Source organism: Channa argus, chromosome 14 (genome assembly GCF_033026475.1).
Source record: "Channa argus isolate prfri chromosome 14, Channa argus male v1.0, whole genome shotgun sequence".
Classification (NCBI taxonomy): Eukaryota; Metazoa; Chordata; class Actinopteri; order Anabantiformes; family Channidae; genus Channa; species Channa argus.
This window is the reverse complement of record NC_090210.1, coordinates 4,243,239-4,261,565: the sequence shown is the minus strand read 5'-3', so window position 1 is coordinate 4,261,565 and position 18,327 is coordinate 4,243,239. Positions and strand designations below refer to the sequence as shown.

Genomic DNA, 18,327 nt, shown 5'->3' with positions numbered 1-18,327 from the left:
ACGTATTTGAAGCGGTAGGACATTTTCTGAAGTTTTAGCGGTAAGTAGCAAGCGTATTGGCTCGTTGGTCTAGGGGTATGATTCTCGCTTAGGGTGCGAGAGGTCCCGGGTTCAAATCCCGGACGAGCCCGGCTTTTTTTATTTTTTTATTTAGATGAATAAACTCACGGTACACAGATATATTTAACATGAAAGGTAAATATTTTTAAATAATTATATATAATAACTGTTGCAAAAATAGAAATAAACAAAAATGTTCTACTCTACATTGTAACCAGGTGCGAACACTTCCGAAAGAGGTCCGAACACTTCCTAACGGAGGTCCGAACACTTACGAACGTGGTCCGAACACAGAGTCGAACACTCCGAACAAACGGGGCAAAAGAGCCAATCAATTCCTAACAGAAGCTCGCCCGTTGATTGGACGTTTCTTCTCGGTGGGAGGGTCGTAGAGCTCATGACGGCCAAGCTTCGAGAAGTTGCCGTTCTAAATCAAAAATTGATCACGAATTCCGGGTGGAGGGAGGTTACAGGTAAAGTTTGTCAAACACTGAATGAATTATAGAGAAAGTTTTAACTTATTTATTACATTGAGTAAAGTGTGGGAAATCCTCAGTAGTCTAGCTGTCATATCATTGGTTAACGTGTAGTTACTAGTTACGTCACTGTTACATATTTTCTGTATGAGTGGAGATGAAATTGTGGTTAAAGTATTTGTTGGGTTTCATTTGTTAAAGCAGAGCTAGCTTCTAAATGCACTAGCTTACCTCTAACATTACAATGCTAAAGGCCGTGGGGTGAATTGTGGGATATCTTGGCAACATCACAGTGAAATTTACCTCTCTGACATAAATTGTACTTTTACAAGGTTATACTACTGCTGATTGTATTAAGAGTTGGTTTTTGATGGTCACAGACCCTCAGTATGTTAAATACCCTATGTTACAAGTGACAACAATTATTTGTTTGGCTGTGCTAACAATTTATTTCTTACTGCAGCTATGATTAAAACAGGGAAGTCCAACTCCTACTGGATGGACATCTGAGTACCATTTCACTACTGGCAAAAAACCTAGCAGGAAATGGAAAGAGGCCCTGGAGCGTATTGATGATTTTATATAGAATTTTTCTCCTTTTCTTTCTCTTTCTCAACCCCCCTTAGCAGATGAAAGGAACGTCATTGGCCATTGTGATCAGAGTCATAGTGAGTACAAAAACAAAAAGATACTGACCCCGACGTGATTTGAACACGCAACCTTCTGATCTGGAGTCAGACGCGCTACCGTTGCGCCACGAGGTCTGTCGCCTTGATATACATGGTTGTTTATATAAAGATATTAGATTGTTGTTATTTGTTTATTGTTGCTTACTTTTTGTAAGCGTGCCAGTTATGAAGGACTAAAATATTGAGGACTCAAAATTAAAATTTTAAAATAAATTAACCTTAATATGATATCATTAATGTTGATTATATTTAAATACTGCCCCATTTTGTGTACATGGCCGGTTAGCTCAGTTGGTTAGAGCGTGGTGCTAATAACGCCAAGGTCGCGGGTTCGATCCCCGTACGGGCCACTCTAATTTATTTTTACATTTGTGTTCTTCTTTTCCTTTCGGCTGTTAACTTTCAGGTGTCGTCACAGCGAATCATCTACGTCATCAAGTCTCTTGGTCCACTTTCCTCTTTCCAGATGACACACCGAGTACCCTCCTACCTGTCTCCTTGATTACATAAGCTGTAGTGTTCCAGTCATCTGGAAGCACCTCCAGACCACCCAGAGTCTGTCTCACTTCCTCCCTGAAAACTACACGTTTCTTACTTTTTCCACCACTTCGTCCTTCGTGCCTTAGTTCTCTTCCTTTTCCTCACCACTAGAGTCATTTTACACACCACCATTCTGTGTTGTCTGGCTACACTCTCTCCTACCAACACCTTGTCACTGATCCTCTTTTCTCTTTGTCTATGAACACAATTTTACGTACTATGTGGCGCTGATACAGTTGTACGCTTTTCTTGAGACGATTGATAAGCCGTGATGTAAAGCGTTGGTGGTATAGTGGTTAGCATAGCTGCCTTCCAAGCAGTTGACCCGGGTTCGATTCCCGGCCAACGCAGCTTTTTCAGCTTTTGCTGCTAACGATGAAGAACACCTATACCATATAAAGTAAGATAGTTGTTAAACTTTAATGTTATAATTTATGTGGCAACTATTAAATGTGGTTTCACAAGTGACACTGAATAATTTCAGTATTATAGACAGACTGGTAGTGTGCAGCAATGTCACCAGTCACTGTACTGTAACCTTTAAAAAGGAATCACATGTTAACTTCACTTCTCTCAAAAGGGTCTAAAGCCACAGAGGCTATTGTAATTTAAAAAAGTGTGAGCCCGTAGGTCACATCCACACACGTACACATCAGCAGCACTGATAAAAAATAGATGTGGAAATGAGGCTGTAGAGAAAGATAGAAGTAGTTCACTTGTTGAACAGGTAATGTGTTACTGTTTCTCCTCTACAGCAAGTTCATTTGTTATCCTATTCACTGGCGTTAATCCTTCTTACCCTATTTTCCCCTCTGTTGCTATGGATATGCTATTCCTATGGCAACCGCAGGCCTTTGTGGATGGCCTCGGGCCCCCGCCATAGAGGAGTCTCTAAACCTTTCATTACAAATTTCCTTTAAGCTCACAGACAATCACACAAGTAGCAAATACTGTAAGTCTGTCTCTGGGTTTTCTTTGTCACTCTGCCGTCCCCTCTCTGTGCAGCTCTGGAATTCTTGTCATACAGTGCAACTTTGTCTTGGCACATTCCATAGAAGATCATGTATTTCTTGTTTTAGTCTTAATTTCTTGGAAAATACACTCAATGAATTCACTGGTACAGGAAGAAGGAGGCTGCGATCAGATTTGTAGCACGTGTATCAATGTCATAAGAGCAAGCGCCCCAAGCTTTCTAAGTTTCAGTGGCAATGGAAACCAGAGATCAATCTTTAAAGATGCATGAGACGTCTTGAGGAACAGAGAATAGAGATGAAGCCACAGCTAAAGAAAGTGTTTCTTTGTTAGAGAGAGTTAAACAAGGGGGGGCTGAATCTGCTGCAGATGACAGTCAAATTGAAACTGGCAGCGAGGTCCTGGAAAGTCAGTGTCAGTGCATTGGGGGCAGGTGGGGGGCCTGCACCTGCTGAATGAACCAAGTCAACGTTGGGGAGTACCATGGGCTACGAGTGGGCTCAGCCGTGCTCAGCATTGTGGCAGGCTGCATCATCATCGGGGTGTCCAGGGAGTGTGACGCCGATGCTGTAGGAGGTATCTTTCTGGGAGCAGGAGGCCTCGGTGAGTGATTGCGAAACAAATTTTTTTAAACAATTGCTCTTCGTTTTGCTTACAGCTACTAATATTCTACTTCAATTTTCCAGGTGATGGAAGATTTGTTAGTGTGATAATAAGATGGAATAACTGTAACCATGGTAATTGGGGTCCTTGACATCCTGGCGTCTGTTTAACAGCTTAAATAATGTAATAAATAAATAATTTCTTAAATTTGGTTTTATCACAATAGTACATAACTTTCCCTAATTTTACAGTAACTGCTTACGTACATGCTTTGAACTGGCAGAAGGTTTCTGCCAATCTGTCTGCCAATACCAATTTATTTTATCTCAGAGACCCCCCCCCCTCTGTAAACCTTTTATGTCATTGCATGTATCACTAAATATGATGACATGCTGTAAATACCTTTGTGAATTACACATAATGTAGCTCGTATCCTTCTTTGGGTGCAGTAACAAGTGGGTACTGTCCATATTTTTTCACCTTCAAATCTAGGAACTCATATTGTGGCAAAAGTAATGGCTACTACTTTTCTACATATAGGGTTTGATAATTCAGAAAAATAAACTGTTGTCTGGTATAAAGAAGACACAATGATGTACATTTGTCAGAAAGAAAAAGTAAAAAACACAGGCAAAAGATCAGTGGCCTGTGACTTTTCCACCCACCTTTCCACCCATGTGATTATCTGATACAACAGCGTAACTAGAACCATCTGATATCCGGACAAGCTGCACTGCCTAGGTTGCTTTCCTGAAATGGAAGCGCAAAGAGCAGGGCTTTTAATCTAAGGAAGACAACATTTGCATGTATACTTAATGTAAAAGCCATTGATTATTTGATAAGCTTACAATTGTTAATTTGTTGTTATTCTGAGCGCAACAATTTGTCAGATTAAAACTGTGCACAGCAATTTGATAAAGACTTTTACTCTGGCAGCACTTGTGCAGCTAAGTAGCATCTAATTATGTGTTTTAGGGCTTTTATGCTATGATGCCTCCTCCAACACATAGGCTGACTAATGAGTATGAACTGAGTGTTCTCGGCAGATTTTTTTTTTCACTCCTTCTGCAGTTTCATGACATTTTAAGCACAGACATGCATCACAGACAACGGCAAGGCCTGTCAGGTTTTGATGCCAGCTCTCAGAATATGAGCAAGGTGCCACTGAGAGGCAACCACATTCTGTGGATCAGTATACTTGGAGAACATCATACACTGTGTCAATTATCACATTAAAAGATTGGGAATAACATCAAAAAGCCTTATTTTTGGTTATTTGTACAATTACCTCACAAGCATTAATAGCAGTTACAGTTGATACTGTATTTTTACTAAAACACAATAAATCAGCAGATTGCCTTGAATGCGAATGTGCAGATGAATAGAATAATGCTTTTTAAATTAATTTATTATTATAGAGAGAGAAACTGCAGTACACAACATTTTTTCCCACTTTTACAGAAAGTCTATATAGGATTTAATAATTATTATTTATTTTGTATTGTGACAAATACAGAAATTATTATGCACAATAATGACAAGAACAAAAACGTAAAAGTAGTGGCACAAAATCTTTTATTAAATACCATTTGCTTTCCAGGGCTTCTCATATCAATCTTTCCCTTCATAAAAGCCTGGCTAAACATCAACCACATTCTTCCATCCTTTGGTAAGTTGTTTCGTTGTTCCAACTATTCCTTATTGGATAAGTCTTGGAGAAAATTAAAATCTTTTTCTTTCAGCACAGATCTTGTTGCAATAATGATTAAAACTAACTAAATATTTATTTTACCCATGAAACGTTCTGGCTCTGACCATCTCTTAATTTCCCAGGAAATGTCAGAGTGCAACCCACACCTGCCAATCCCGTTCCCGAACAACCGATAGAGACACTAAGACGAGAAAGTGAGTATGAGTGTGTGAGCTAACCTTTCCCTAAAGTGAAAAACCACTAATCGATAGAGCTATCATGTAACATTAAAAGTGTTGTGTTCAGCTCCTTAAAGCTGAGCCGCTGAGTCCATAACAAACCCGACACTGGTAACAGTTAATGTCACAGAAAGAGATGCTGTGTCTATATTCATTTGTTTGTTGCGTGTGATGTCTGATGCTCTTTGCAGTAAATGTTGAATCAGCTACAGCTCCACTTAATGAATGTCTTTTGCCTCGAAAGTTCGTTTTCTCTTTTCTGTCAGCCGTCATTGCACGAGACAGATTTTAGATTTGAAACATATGACAATATAATGCACATTATGTGTGTTTATCTGCTCTGTTGTGGTTTTACAGTGACTCAGACACAACTAAATCTGGAACGTTCTAAGAGTCGTATGGGAACCTTTGTGGAGGGTGGACCAATGGCTGAAACCAACCCAGACGAGGGGTATGAAAGCAACACTGTCCCTTTCAAGTCATGTTTAAATGCATTTGTAGATTAGTGGTTTACTTTCCTCAAATATCTGCACACAGTCCAGACATTTCAGAGCAATGTCTGACTCTTAGTTAAGATGTGACAAACAAATAAATTATGTTTTTATCAGCAACTTCTTTTACATTAGTTCTGAAGCAAGTGTCAGAGACCCAGAGTCAGGCTTGTACGTCCTCATTAATATTGCAAATCCTGAATATTGCAAATCTGTCTATGTTAACTTGCAGCTAATATAAAATGCAGCAGGGAGACTCCTCACTGGCATAAGGACAAGAGACCACTCTCTTCTGTACTGGCCTCTATTCACTGGTTAGATAAAGTTGACTTCAGGCTTAGCTTATGTGATTGTCAATGACTGCATGACTTGGTACCAGCTGATCTCTTCCTCCAGTATGCTACATCCAGAGCCCTCACATCATCTGATGATCTGATCTTCGCTCCCCTCTCTACTGTTTACTCCAGCCTCTTCCACTCTCACAGCCTAAATCCTTTCCCTTGCTGCTCCCGGACTGTAGTTTATCCTTCAGAGTCAGATCTTCCACTTTTCTTGCTAATTTTAAATACAAAATAAAAACTCACCTGTGTGCAACATGTTTAACATAATTACTCTAACTATCTTGTTTATTAACTTGAATTGTATTTTTATTACTCTAAGTAATAATCATATACATACTTCAATAAATACCACAGGATCTCATTTTTATGCCTGCAAATAAATTACCAGGATTTTTAATTGACATGTGAAAAAAAGTGTGTCTTATCACTGGGCAATCATCAACTGGAACATCACGTTTACTTACTTTTGTGCTTTATTCAAAATCAATGTATTCATGCTTTTATATCAATGTCACAAGACTATGTTAATTTGCAAACAAGACAATAGAGTGTGATTTCTGCTCAGATGTGTTTTAAAGTCTTACTTTAGAGTTATGGAAGTAATTTTGGATTTGGGGCAGCGACTGCAAGGCAGCGGTTGAAACTGATTGATGGGTGCATGAAGCAGTGGTTAATTAATCTTTTGCATGTTCTGTTTGTCATATGCCTAAAAATATGTCACCGTAAAAAACTGAATTTGATGTGATAGGATGACAAAACGAACCCATTTATGGATAAAATGATTAATCACCTAATAAAACAGCAGGATGTTGGTAAAGTCATGCTATAATGAAAAGTTGATGGTATCAGGACATAAGAACATATTCTTTGTTGTTGTATGTCCAAGTCATTTATCAGGGACTTTTGCAAGGCATCACCTCCTTTTCATAATCAAACAATTTTGTTCATTGTTGTTGCTATGGTAACCTAAATACTAGATAGATTTCAGTCAGCTCATTCTCAATCATTCATCAACCTTGCGGCCACGGGCGGACACAAACATACATGCTGTATATGTGCTGAACGTCATAACTAAGGTTTTTTACAAACTCCTGAATGAGTCATCAGAGAATGTCTTTGTTTAATCTTGCTACTCAACCTGAATATATTTACATGAAAACATATATATGTGTCAGTTTAACTGAGGCTTTATACAGCCTGCATACAAACAATCCAAACTAGACAGAAAATACATTAAAGTACTTTATGTAGTTCAGTCATTTTACAGCTGTGTAAAATTCTTTTTTGGTTGGGAGATGAGGTTATAGTTTGTTGCATATTCAGTCAACACGCTAACAGATCATTTATTGCATTTTTAGCTCTGCTTTATCAGCTTTATGCTGGTTTGATCTGTTGCAGGACTTCCATAGACATGCCAGATGTCTTATCCAGACGGAAACTAAAGCAGTCCCCTTCTGATCAAGACCTGCCATGATGCCTTCACGTGACCTCAGCAGTATTATTCAGCTTTCCTTGTTACCATCTTTCAAGAGATTATCTTCAAAACATGGGACAGAACATGATGATCTGAATCTGTCTAATTTATTATTTTTGAGTTGTTGCATCATCTGTCCTATTTGTTGCAATGTTCTCATGATATTGTACTTATGTGGTCTAATAAACTTATCCGAAGATTAAATTCTGATTGTTTCTAAAGCATTTCCTCCCTTCCTGATACTAGGTGAATCATATTGAGCCCAATAGTCCCACTTATGTGAAACTCATCTCATCATCAATGTTCTCAGACTCCAATTAAAAAATTAATATGGTCGTTATGTGTTGATGGGATTCGGTTCAATTCAGCTCAAGTTCCCTGGCTTGTATTTATCATAAGCTGAACAAATGGGAATGCATTCACACATACACATGTTCACTGTATGCACACAGTGAACTGCACCCCCGCAGTGAAATAAAATATATTGATATTCAGGAAAGAACAGCTGCATGGGAAGTGGTGTGGTGGGGAAGAACAGTGTGATCTGGCAAAAAGTGTGACGTGCTGTGAGCCTGAATGTTGTTGATGGGTCTCGGAAACAGGAGCCTGAGGAGTCTGTGGAGGCTTGATGACAACCAGCAGTTTGATTGTCAGGCCTCAAATCACAATGGTTCGTCACAGTCCCTCTGTGTCTGAGTGAAGTTAGATAATGGAGGGACACATATTGAATTTTTAATTGAACATTATCCACAAAGGAAGGAAGTGATTGACATTTTACATATGAATATATAGAGAATTTCATTATAAAAATCAAGTGAAAAGCTGCACTGTTAAAGTCTACAGTTTTTCTCATATTTAAACCATCCATCAATAGCCAGTTCCCCAGGAGCTTACACCTAATGATGCCCCAAAAATCATCCTGATGGTGTCTAGTCCAATTTTAAGACATTATTAGGTGTCCTTCAAGTGGCAATTAATGTTATATATATATGGTCTGCACTTATATAGCACTTTTCTACCTATCGGCACTCAAAGCACTTTACACTGCTTCTTATTCATCCATTCACACTCACGATCAAACACACACTCACACACCGGTGGGGGAGCTGATATGCAGTTGGCCAACACTCATCCAGAGCAGCTAAGTTGGGGTTCAGTGTCTTGCTCAAGGACACTTCGACGTGTGACCGGAGGAGCTGGGAATTGAACCAACAACTGCGAGATTGGTGGACAACCGATCTAATATATGTTCCTAGAAGCAGAGGCCGAGGTGGAGGAGTAGCAGCAATCTTCCACTGAAGGTTACAGATAAACCCCAGACCTGAAAATGCTGTAAACAAATTTAAAGACACAATTCTTTCATCTTTTGCTTCACCATATGTTAATACAATAGAAAGTAGCCACCTTAATGTTACTCCTGCACAAGTAGATTATCTTGTTGACAGTTCTGCAGCTTCACTAAGTACAATAGTCGATAGTGTTGCCCCTCTGAAAAAGAAGGCCGTAAATCAGAAGAGGTGATCTCCATGGTGTAGTTCGCAAACACGCAACTTAAAAACAGGTAACACAAAAGTTAGAAAGGAAGTGGCGTTCTAGAAATTTAGAAGAATCTCATTTAGCTTAAAAATGTACAAAAAATCTCTCTGTGATGCCAGAACAACATATTATTCATCATTAATAGAAGAACAACAAGAACAAGCCCCGGTTTCTGTTCAGCACTGTAGCCAGACTGACTAAGAGCCAGAGTTTTGTTGAGCTTACTATTCCCTTAACTCTGAGCAGCAATGACTTCATGACTTTTTTTATGAATACAATTGTAGCTATTAGAGAAAGAATTCACCAGATCCTCCCCCCAAATATTACAGATAGATCTTCATGTACAGCAGTGCTAGAGTCATCGATAAGGCCCCAACCCCTGTTAGACTGCTTTTTACCCATAGATCTCTCTGTGCTAACTTCAATTATTACCTCATCTAAACCAACAACCTGTCTGTTAGACCCTGTTCCAACTAAGCTGCTCAAGGAAGCTTTATCCTTAACAGATACATTCATATTAGATATCATCAATCTATCTTTAGAAACAGGTTATGTACCACAGGGTAGCTGTAATTAAACCACTACTTAAAAAACCCTGTCTTGACCAGGTGTTTTAGCCAATTATCCTATTACTACTTACTGCTTTGTATATTATACAGTAGTAACGAAAACCAACTTTTGTTAATTAGTATGACTGAAAACAAGTTAACAAGGACACCGGGAGACTTTGCCATCAGAGGGTTCATCAGACAGTTGTAGAGTACGACACTAAATCCGGTAACGAGAAAAAATGACCCCACCCCCCCCCCCCCCCAAGTCTCTCGCTCCCTGACACACACACACACACACGTCAGTATGGGATGGATCAGTGTGGTGGGAGCAGACGCATCCAGAGGTCCGCAGAGGACGGACGATGCTCAGCGCAACAGATCACAAATGAAGCAGTGACAAATGACGACTTCACTCCAGCTGCTGCACAGATTCCTCCCGTATGTCTGCTCCATGTCCGCTGCGATATGACCAGTCAGGTGCTGCATGCGTCTCGGTCCACATCAGGATCGGCGCACGGTGATGCGTCTGCGTGTCAACTCAATAGAAATGCCATCTCACCTAAGTGATCTTCTCTCCTCTCTCGGATTTCCTGCTCCTAAGAAGATGGGATCGCCAGACCCAGTGCTGTGGTGGTCACTGATTGCACGGCTGTAATGACTTGTGCCCTCAGGATTGTGAAGATACGAAAGCAGAGTGAAAATCCCTGGTATGGTGCGTCCTCTCAACCTCTCAGTAATCACAGCCGGTAATTAGACTGAGAATCACCTTGAAAACCTACCGACTAAACAATGGAAAGACCTTCAGTATGTCGCCATAAAGGGTAAGATTCTTCTGTATGGTTTCATTTTACAGGTATTCACCACATCAGTGCAGCAGACATGCATCCAAACGTGTTCTGAGCACACGCCAGTTCACGCTTAAGCCTACTGTTTGTAATTTAGATGATGGATTTAAATGACACACACATTTTTACATATATGTTTAAAAAAAGGCTCGTTTCCCACTTGCTCTCTCATTTGCTCCGTGTGCTCTTGAATGGGCTCATGCTGCAATGAAAGGGCTGATTTTATTGCAACTAAATAATCCAATGTTATTCTCCAGTGGCTCAGCTGGCATGAAGAAAGGAGCCGCTGTAGAACTGCACATATTCTTACTCCAAAAATCAACAGGACATGGGATTAATCATGTTTTATCATCAATTTTAAGTGGCATTGAAGAGTTGCAGTATTTGTACTGTACTTACACTTCCTTGTACTGCCATGTAAACAGTACAATTGGGTGAACTACGCTTTTCTCCATGTTTATTTCACCTTTTTCTTCTTTGACTTACATGTGCTTTGTACTCCTGTTACATTTAGATGTTCCATTTGAAAGAGCTTAAGGCCGACGTATATTTAAAATAGTTGAACATATTTACATTTTAGCCATTCTTTGAGATTATGTGGGACAAGCTAAATAAAGAGGTACACTGTGAGTGCCATCTGGTGCCAGTTGGGTGACTTGGAATCTGTGTTATGGGGATATTTATCCCAACATGTCAGATCACAGTATCTCTGAACATTTGTATTTTAGAGGGGAAGCAGATCAGAGGGATACTGACACAGAACAGCACAGAACAGCGTGAATACAACTGGTTGGTTTTTCTTTCCTTCTGTGTTTTCTAAAACAATAAACTCTTACATATGTCGTGTGTGATCATCTGCAGACAAAGATATTTCCACACAGCTGGGCACATTCCCATGGGGAGGAGCTCAGACTGAAGCAAGATATAATAACACAGAGGAAAAAGAAGGAAAGAGAGAACCCGGAGGTGACGACATGGTCATCACTGACAGAAACACTGCCACCCCTGTACCTAAAAAGGAGCACCAGAAGAAGAAGAGGAGGGTGTCTCGCCCTCATGGCCTGCCTTCTCCGGCGCTCTGCTGTGCCTGTGGCCTATGCATCATGCTGGCTGGACTCAACATCACTCTGGTAGGAGCGTTCGCCTTCAGCACATTGGTGCCTTCTGCCAACCCCCCCATCATCATCGGACCAATTCTACTGCTGGTGGCCTTCTCCTTTTTTGGGGCCTGTTGTGTGTGCAGCCGCCTCCCCCCTCCCAACAGCTCACGCAGATCTAAGGTGGGTGGCAGGGGCACAGGTTTAATGGGACACGGTGGGCTGGGTGGTGGGGCAGCATTTGAAATAGAGACCAGCGAGCACACACTGCAGGACACTACAGCCGTGCAGCTCAGCCCCACATCCTCCCCTGGATCATCCCAGGCGTCTAGCCCAGAAAGGGAGGTCCCTGATGCCGTCCAACCAGGACCCTGCAAGCTCTTCACCATGGAGACCAATGGGCCTTCTTGTGTTTCCGCCACCGCAGTCTACTCAGCCTCCACAGCAGCAGGAGGGGAGGTGAGGCTCAACCTGCCAGGTGAAGATGTAGTCGCCTAACATCGCAGAAACTCCTCTGAGGCTCGAGGCGTAAGCAGTGTAAATATCCTTCTGGGTTGAGGGCATGCTCACTGTTTTGTGTCATCTAGTTTATGTACAGTGCCATATTTCTGACTGTGACAAGTCCTACACAGTATGCTTTTGATTTCTCTGGTAATTAGCATGCAAAACTATTGATACACCCTAGTATTTGTGAATCTTAGGTTGTGGAATTCAAATTCCTACCTCGTGCTGTTTTTCTGCAGGTCTTTGTTTTTGTTTTTTTAACGTGGGGCATTATGAACAGTTTTTATGTAGTGATGAAAACTTGTTGCAAACCACAAACCTTTATCTGTCACTGCTGCTCTGGTCGGTGGAAACCTTTGTCAGCAGGGATTTGAGAGGGCTCGGTGAAAATGTGGTTGCTGACGTGTTTAAGTTAAAGGATTACATGTCAAAGTTCAGTAGAGGGGAAAAAAAAATCAAAGTTGAGCTGCGCAGGTATGTGGGGACATTTGGCATTTGCCTGCCATTCTCAATGATGAACTTGTTTTGGGGACATTAAATATTAAAGGCCACAGTGGTCCCAAAGCAATATTCTCTCACTCAATTCTTGACATTTGTCAAAAGTGTGTTACAGTATATTTACATGCAACTTTGTCAATTTTGGCAGGTGGAAACATTATTCTTGCAGTGTAACAAACCTTAGTTGTCAATAACACTGTGAATATTATTTCTCACCAGTGTCCTAATGTCTAATTTCATGCAAACATTTTCGTGGTTGCTACTTGCTGAAGTCATAGATGAAAGGTCACATTTACCATATTTTTTACTTTCAGCTTGTTATGCAGTTTAGGTCATGAATCGGGTGGAACAGAGACATTCCTCCCCGTAAGACCTAAAATGTGTTATCAAGAAATTGAATTCACAGTGGGATGTGACAAAAAAGGGGCACAGTGTCACATAAATGTGAACACTCTCATTTTTCTGTCTGATATAACACACATTACCTTCACATTCAGACAAATCTCCACTAGACCTACTTATGATAAAGGAAAAGCCAAGACTGAGTTTAGCTATTAAGATAGCATAAAAAAGTATCCCCATCACTGTGATGTCTTCTCGGTATAATCCTGAGTAGTCAAAAAAGAGACACGTAAACCCTGATTTCCTTTGAAAGGAAAATTGCCTTAGACTGAGATATCAGGATCAAACTAATGAGGGCTATATAAAAGTGCACAATAGCATTTTCCTTCAGAATGCCTTTGTTTGGCTCTGCATTTCTATTCCATATCATTAGAAAAGCCTGAACAGGTTTCAGTTATTGTAGATATAATCAATGCATGCAAATGGCTTATAAATGTTTCGGCTCAGAAATTTCTACAAGAGTGAACTCCTGCACACAGATATGCAGTCATTGACCAGAGCATTCACTCGCTACATTATTTTACTTCAATATTTGTGACACAGACCCCAAAGGGAGCAGTTTGTCTGTCACTGACACTCTCCAAATTAGACAGCTGAACTTAATTGTGCATGTTCAGAGGACTGATTTATGAAAATGCAAACACCTTGTTGTAAACCGTCGGTGTTATTAGTGTATTTTCACTTGTGTAGCATTTTTGTAGCACAAAAATCGGAGAAATGTAAAACATAGAATATTTTTGTGAAGACTATAATTTAATTGATTTTAAAGTAACCAATCCAAATGTGAATTCTTCAAAAGACAAAAATAAAAAGCCTCTTTCAGCAGAACATGAGGTTGCTCATTGTGTGTGCGTGTTATGACACCTTCTTATTTCATTGCACTTTGTGTCATCATGAAGAGAAAAAGTTATTAAAGACTAAAAACTGTAAAAACTGTATTTGTTATATATTAACATTTTCAAGCATGTTGAGTGTGATGATCTATATGATAACAGTTGCTTCAAGGAGCATGGTGATCTTTACATCTGTTATCCACTCCAACTATTTAAAGATTATTTCAGAGCAGTTTGTCGGAAGACCACGAGACATAAAGTTGGAATGATTTCCCAGATGTCTGGACGTTGGTGGACTTAAGGACAGTTGGTGACTTTATGGCTCAGTAGATTTTTAAAGCCAAACCTATAAAAAAAAAAAAAAAACTCCTCCTATTGCCACATCTAGGGGTGTAATTGAAGATTAAGTATATTCTTGTTTGGCCCATGTGTTGGGTTTATTAAAAGTCATAAAACACAAGTTGCAGTCTCCTAATAGCCAAATGGTGTCTGTAGTTTGCATGTGCGATACTTTCAAACAGAGAAAAACAGCAATAACATGTTTGCATGTGAGAAGCACTTTTGCGTGACAAATTACTTAAACAATCTAATCAGCACATACTTTTGCAGTGTACTTTTTTGACAAATGGAGTCATTAACGGATGCTTTTTGGTTCTAGTCACTTCAGCTCCTGGTGTAAAAACCTCAAGGCGGGATGACAGAAAATCTGGTCTGCAGAACAAGACTGGTTCTTCTGTCCCTTAACACGTCACATCAACATGGCCTTGAGCAAAGGACTCAATATGAGCTCCATCTGCCTCCTCTGCCAGTGTTTACCACGGAGTTTCACACTGCTAACACTGGGTGGCGCTAAAACCACACTAATAATTTCCCTTGAAGTTACATAAAGCTATGCAGTCAATTCGCTTATCAAACCAATAGATGTCAGTAGATCACTGGGGGCCTCTCCTGGCTATTCTTCAGGCCAAGAGAACAAATAGTGTCATAAACATATGTTATTTCTGATGGCATTGCAACTAAAGATTTTGGGTGTGGAAAATGATGAGACTTGTTTCAACCCCCCCCCCTCGTTTGGCGTGATTTCAAAACCATCATTCTTACAAGTTTTCATGGTCTATATCATGCTTCAAAAACATTTCTTATCTCTGCATGAAAACACAGCGGCCTGTGTTTGACAGTCCAAGCTGATAACACTCATTACATCAGTGTAAGGAGAGACTCATTTGGCAGAACGCTGATAACGCTCCCTTGTGCTCGTGAGATGACCACAGATCTGGGGTGTCCTACTTTCCAATGCAGACACAAAGGATCTGAATATTTGATTAATGATTCTATTTAAATTTGCAGAATGTCTTTTACACCTAATGAGTCAAGTTAAAAAAAAAAAGTGAGGTTATAGCATTTTGGGTGCAGGGATCTATAGGGATGCTGTGTTACTCTGGTTTGATAGTATGAAAATAACAAAAACTAAAATATCTATCATTTCCTGATAGGATTACAGTAAGGAGGAAGTGAAACACTGTCAGTAAGAGACTGAAGCAGCAGATGGTGGGTTGAGGCTGGTCACTGTTACTAGATGAGCCAGGCAGGGATCTCATCCAATACTCTAAGACTTTTATATACTGGCAGCAAATGGGAATTCCTGTAATTATTCTAGTAGCAGAATGGTTAATTAAAAAATAAATAAAACATTTCTCCTTCTCTCCTCAACCTCCCCTCAACTGCTTCCAGGTTTATAGTTTGTTGCACAAAATATTTCCCACGGGCCACTGTCAAACATGCTTATGTCCTGTGTCTTTTGCCTGGTGGCCTTGACTGAAGAGGCTCATAAAACATATTAATTGTTTAGCCTGCTGAAGTCTGGAACATTTACTGCGTTTTGGAGGTGAACAGGTTTGTAGGGAAGCTGCACCCTGTGGAGAACATATACAGATTTATACTCTTGCTGGGCAAAGTTCAAGGAGAGAGGTCATTGTTCAAAGCAGCAGATTATCTAGTGACAAAAAAACGGGGACCTTTGACCTATGAACCCTGGTGTCTCTCTCTGTCCTCTGACAGCTCCTCAGATCTACCTTTCAAAGTACTTCAAACCACTTTTGCTTGGCCTTTCTATTTTTTTTTTTAGCGATGGCTCAGTGACCGTTTTATAGATCCAAAGTACACAAATGGAAGCTTCCTTATTGCTAAAATCAATTCTAAGATGCAATTCTGGGATAGATCACTTAGCATAAATGTTCCATGTCACATGATATGTAATGATATAATATCACAGCAACCATCACATGTAACAGTTGAGCCCAAAAATATTGAGTGTATTATGTTTGATTTCTGCGTGAAAAGTCAAAGATAAAGTATGAATAAGTCTAAAGATGCAAATCAGTTTTAGCAAATGGTAAAACTACCAGTTTGCATCTTTTGCAATGCTCTTTTTGCATGTTGCATACATGTTGAGAAAATATCAGCCGTTTCCACTTTCTTTCTATCTCAAAGCCAACGACAAAGTTTTGGATATGAAAAATGATGACGGCACAGTCTATTTTTGTTGAGATCTTCAAGGTAATTTTGCATTACATAATAATTTTTTACATTACTCTTGTTCACAGAAATTTCAAGCTCCAATCGAAGGTCAACTACAGCACAACAAGATGGTCTGGAAATGTCAGGCATTAGGTTGACGAACACGTTCACAGCTAACCTCATATATAACCATTACATTTCTACTAGTTTGTCGTGACAAAATGATGCACGCCGACAAAACACTTCACATACACACTTACACCTGCAATCACAAGCATCCCGTCCGCTCTAAACCGGAGCGCGGCGGATCCTAACGCTCAGTCCATGTGTTTCTGTGTGGATCTGCTTGTGTGTGAGAAAACTAACTTGAATGAGTAGGCAGAGGAGGGGGATGGAGGGTGTAATAGAGCTGAAAAGATTAGGGGAAGACGAGCTGCTGAGGATGTATGAGAGCAGACACTGGTTATATAACCCTAACCCAGTTCACTCTGCTTCCAAAGACAGTCTGGGAGGGAGAAGTATTTACTGAACTGGGGTGAATCCTTGTACTTATACTAAAATGAACCAGGCAATTGGTGTTTTGCAATTCAGATGACTGGAGGTGTCAAATTCTTATTCAAACACTGTTTGAATCAAACACTGCTTACACTTTGCCGTGTCAAAATAAAAGCCCTGATACAATGCAAATGATTTGATTGCAAAGTCTGCCTTTGGTTCGCTTCGGTTAAGTACAGCAACATATTTCAGGCTCTCAACTGTTTACTCCAGATTTGTCTCTGAGTACCTTTGAACACATAGTTTGATCAGAAAACACATGAACACAGGTTTAATTCATGTGAAGTGTTGATAGTGGTGTTCTGAGTTTCCATGTGCTCTGCTGACAGGCCTTGTGACTGCTGGGCTATTGGCATGACAGGAACAGTCTGAGACCCACATGGAGAAGAAAAACACCTCACAGATCAGCTGGGGCACTAATCGTAATGCTGCAGTGCTCTGCATACTAACGATTGACGACAATTGGGCCTTCTCCATTCTTAACTCCTCAATTCACACTCAGGAAATGGCATTTTATTAGAGGGGCCAGCCAGTTGCATAACTTAGCTTTTCACAAGTCTATACGTCGGTTCTGGGAGAAGGAAACATACACAGTAGAGACAGAATGGCACTGCAGTTCCAGGAAAATAAAGAAAACTGCGAAATACAATATGAGCACCAGGGCTTAGTTTACTGTGAATGGCATCAATGCAGAGGCTGTCAGATCAATCACTCTGTCTCTTAACCAAGCGGATCAATAAAGCTTCTGGTTGTTGCAGTTGTGTTCAGCTACTATGCACACAGAGCACATAGTTAGGCCCTTTTCTCTTTGCTTCATCTGAGCATTTTTGACCTGTTCTGTGAATGTTATCATTTTGCATGTGGTCCCCTGTTTAATCAAACAAATCAATACACAGGCTGAAAATAGACTGGTGAGTCACAACTGGTCAAATATGCATGAGTCCAACAATTCAAAATAATATGTAGTAGTGAGCACGTTGTATATTATTGTATCCTATGCCTTTTAAAGCAGTGTGAATACTACATCCCTGGGGTTACCGTGTACAGCATTTAGGGATTAGTTTGATGAGACAGCCGCATAAGGTGGTTTCCGAACAGGATGAAGTGCATTGTGAATTAGGAAATCCTGGGGAGCCGATAGGTTTGTAAACAACATGTGGTACCTGGCAATTCCAGCAGAGGTCCCTGTTTTTTAAAGAAACAAAGGGACACTGAGTGGAAAACACTTCAACTTCAGCAGACTGCTTCAGACCGGTTTCTGTGCTCCACTTTCACTGGAGGTTGTCATATGTTCTTAACATTACACATCAGCTGTTTCACCGTTTTCGATTGCCTTACTGCGCAATAGTGATATAGCCACTATTGGCAAGGGAATTACCTTTAATTGTTTTATATGCGGCAACTGAACTTACAA

At 40.2% G+C, this 18,327-nt stretch overlaps 2 protein-coding genes and 4 non-coding genes across 7 annotated transcripts; 5 read left to right on the top strand and 1 right to left on the bottom strand.

The window, feature by feature from the left end:
* The first annotated feature begins 58 nt into the window (after positions 1-58).
* On the top strand, positions 59-130 carry trnap-agg (transfer RNA proline (anticodon AGG)). Its single transcript has one exon. It is a non-coding gene; the product is annotated as a tRNA-Pro (tRNA).
* Positions 131-454: 324 nt separating this feature from the next.
* On the top strand, positions 455-9,274 carry kncn (kinocilin). Of its 2 annotated transcripts, XM_067475536.1 has the most exons (7): positions 455-533; positions 1,000-1,297; positions 1,632-3,340; positions 4,941-5,009; positions 5,174-5,245; positions 5,627-5,720; positions 7,500-9,274. In XM_067475536.1, the coding sequence occupies exons 3-7, from the start codon at positions 3,193-3,195 to the stop codon at positions 7,573-7,575; spliced, it is 459 nt and encodes a 152-aa protein (XP_067331637.1). In that variant the 5' UTR covers positions 455-533; positions 1,000-1,297; positions 1,632-3,192; the 3' UTR covers positions 7,576-9,274. The 2 variants fall into 2 exon arrangements, with proteins under 2 accessions (XP_067331637.1, XP_067331638.1); XM_067475537.1 differs by lacking the exon at positions 455-533 and having other exon boundaries at positions 575-1,204.
* Positions 1,229-1,300, bottom strand: trnaw-cca (transfer RNA tryptophan (anticodon CCA)). The gene has a single exon. It is a non-coding gene; the product is annotated as a tRNA-Trp (tRNA).
* trnai-aau (transfer RNA isoleucine (anticodon AAU)) lies at positions 1,502-1,575 on the top strand. Its single transcript has one exon. It is a non-coding gene; the product is annotated as a tRNA-Ile (tRNA).
* trnag-ucc (transfer RNA glycine (anticodon UCC)) lies at positions 2,044-2,115 on the top strand. Its single transcript has one exon. It is a non-coding gene; the product is annotated as a tRNA-Gly (tRNA).
* Positions 9,275-9,953: 679 nt separating the features above from the next.
* On the top strand, positions 9,954-12,540 carry tmem275a (transmembrane protein 275a). Its single transcript, XM_067475438.1, has 2 exons — positions 9,954-10,483; positions 11,369-12,540. Exon 2 carries the CDS (start codon positions 11,482-11,484, stop codon positions 12,100-12,102), a length of 621 nt encoding a protein of 206 aa, XP_067331539.1. The 5' UTR covers positions 9,954-10,483; positions 11,369-11,481; the 3' UTR covers positions 12,103-12,540.
* The last annotated feature ends 5,787 nt before the right edge of the window (positions 12,541-18,327 follow it).

Excerpts from the sequence above, each read along its gene's own strand:
- kncn (XM_067475536.1), top strand. The coding sequence starts at position 3,193 with ATGAACCAAGTCAACGTTGGGGAGTACCATGGGCTACGAGTGGGCTCA. Across the intron at positions 3,341-4,940 it reads TCTGGGAGCAGGAGGCCTCG|GGCTTCTCATATCAATCTTT; the intron begins GTGAGTGATTGC and ends TTTGCTTTCCAG. Across the intron at positions 5,246-5,626 it reads AGAGACACTAAGACGAGAAA|TGACTCAGACACAACTAAAT; the intron begins GTGAGTATGAGT and ends GTGGTTTTACAG.
- tmem275a (XM_067475438.1), top strand. The coding sequence starts at position 11,482 with ATGGTCATCACTGACAGAAACACTGCCACCCCTGTACCTAAAAAGGAG.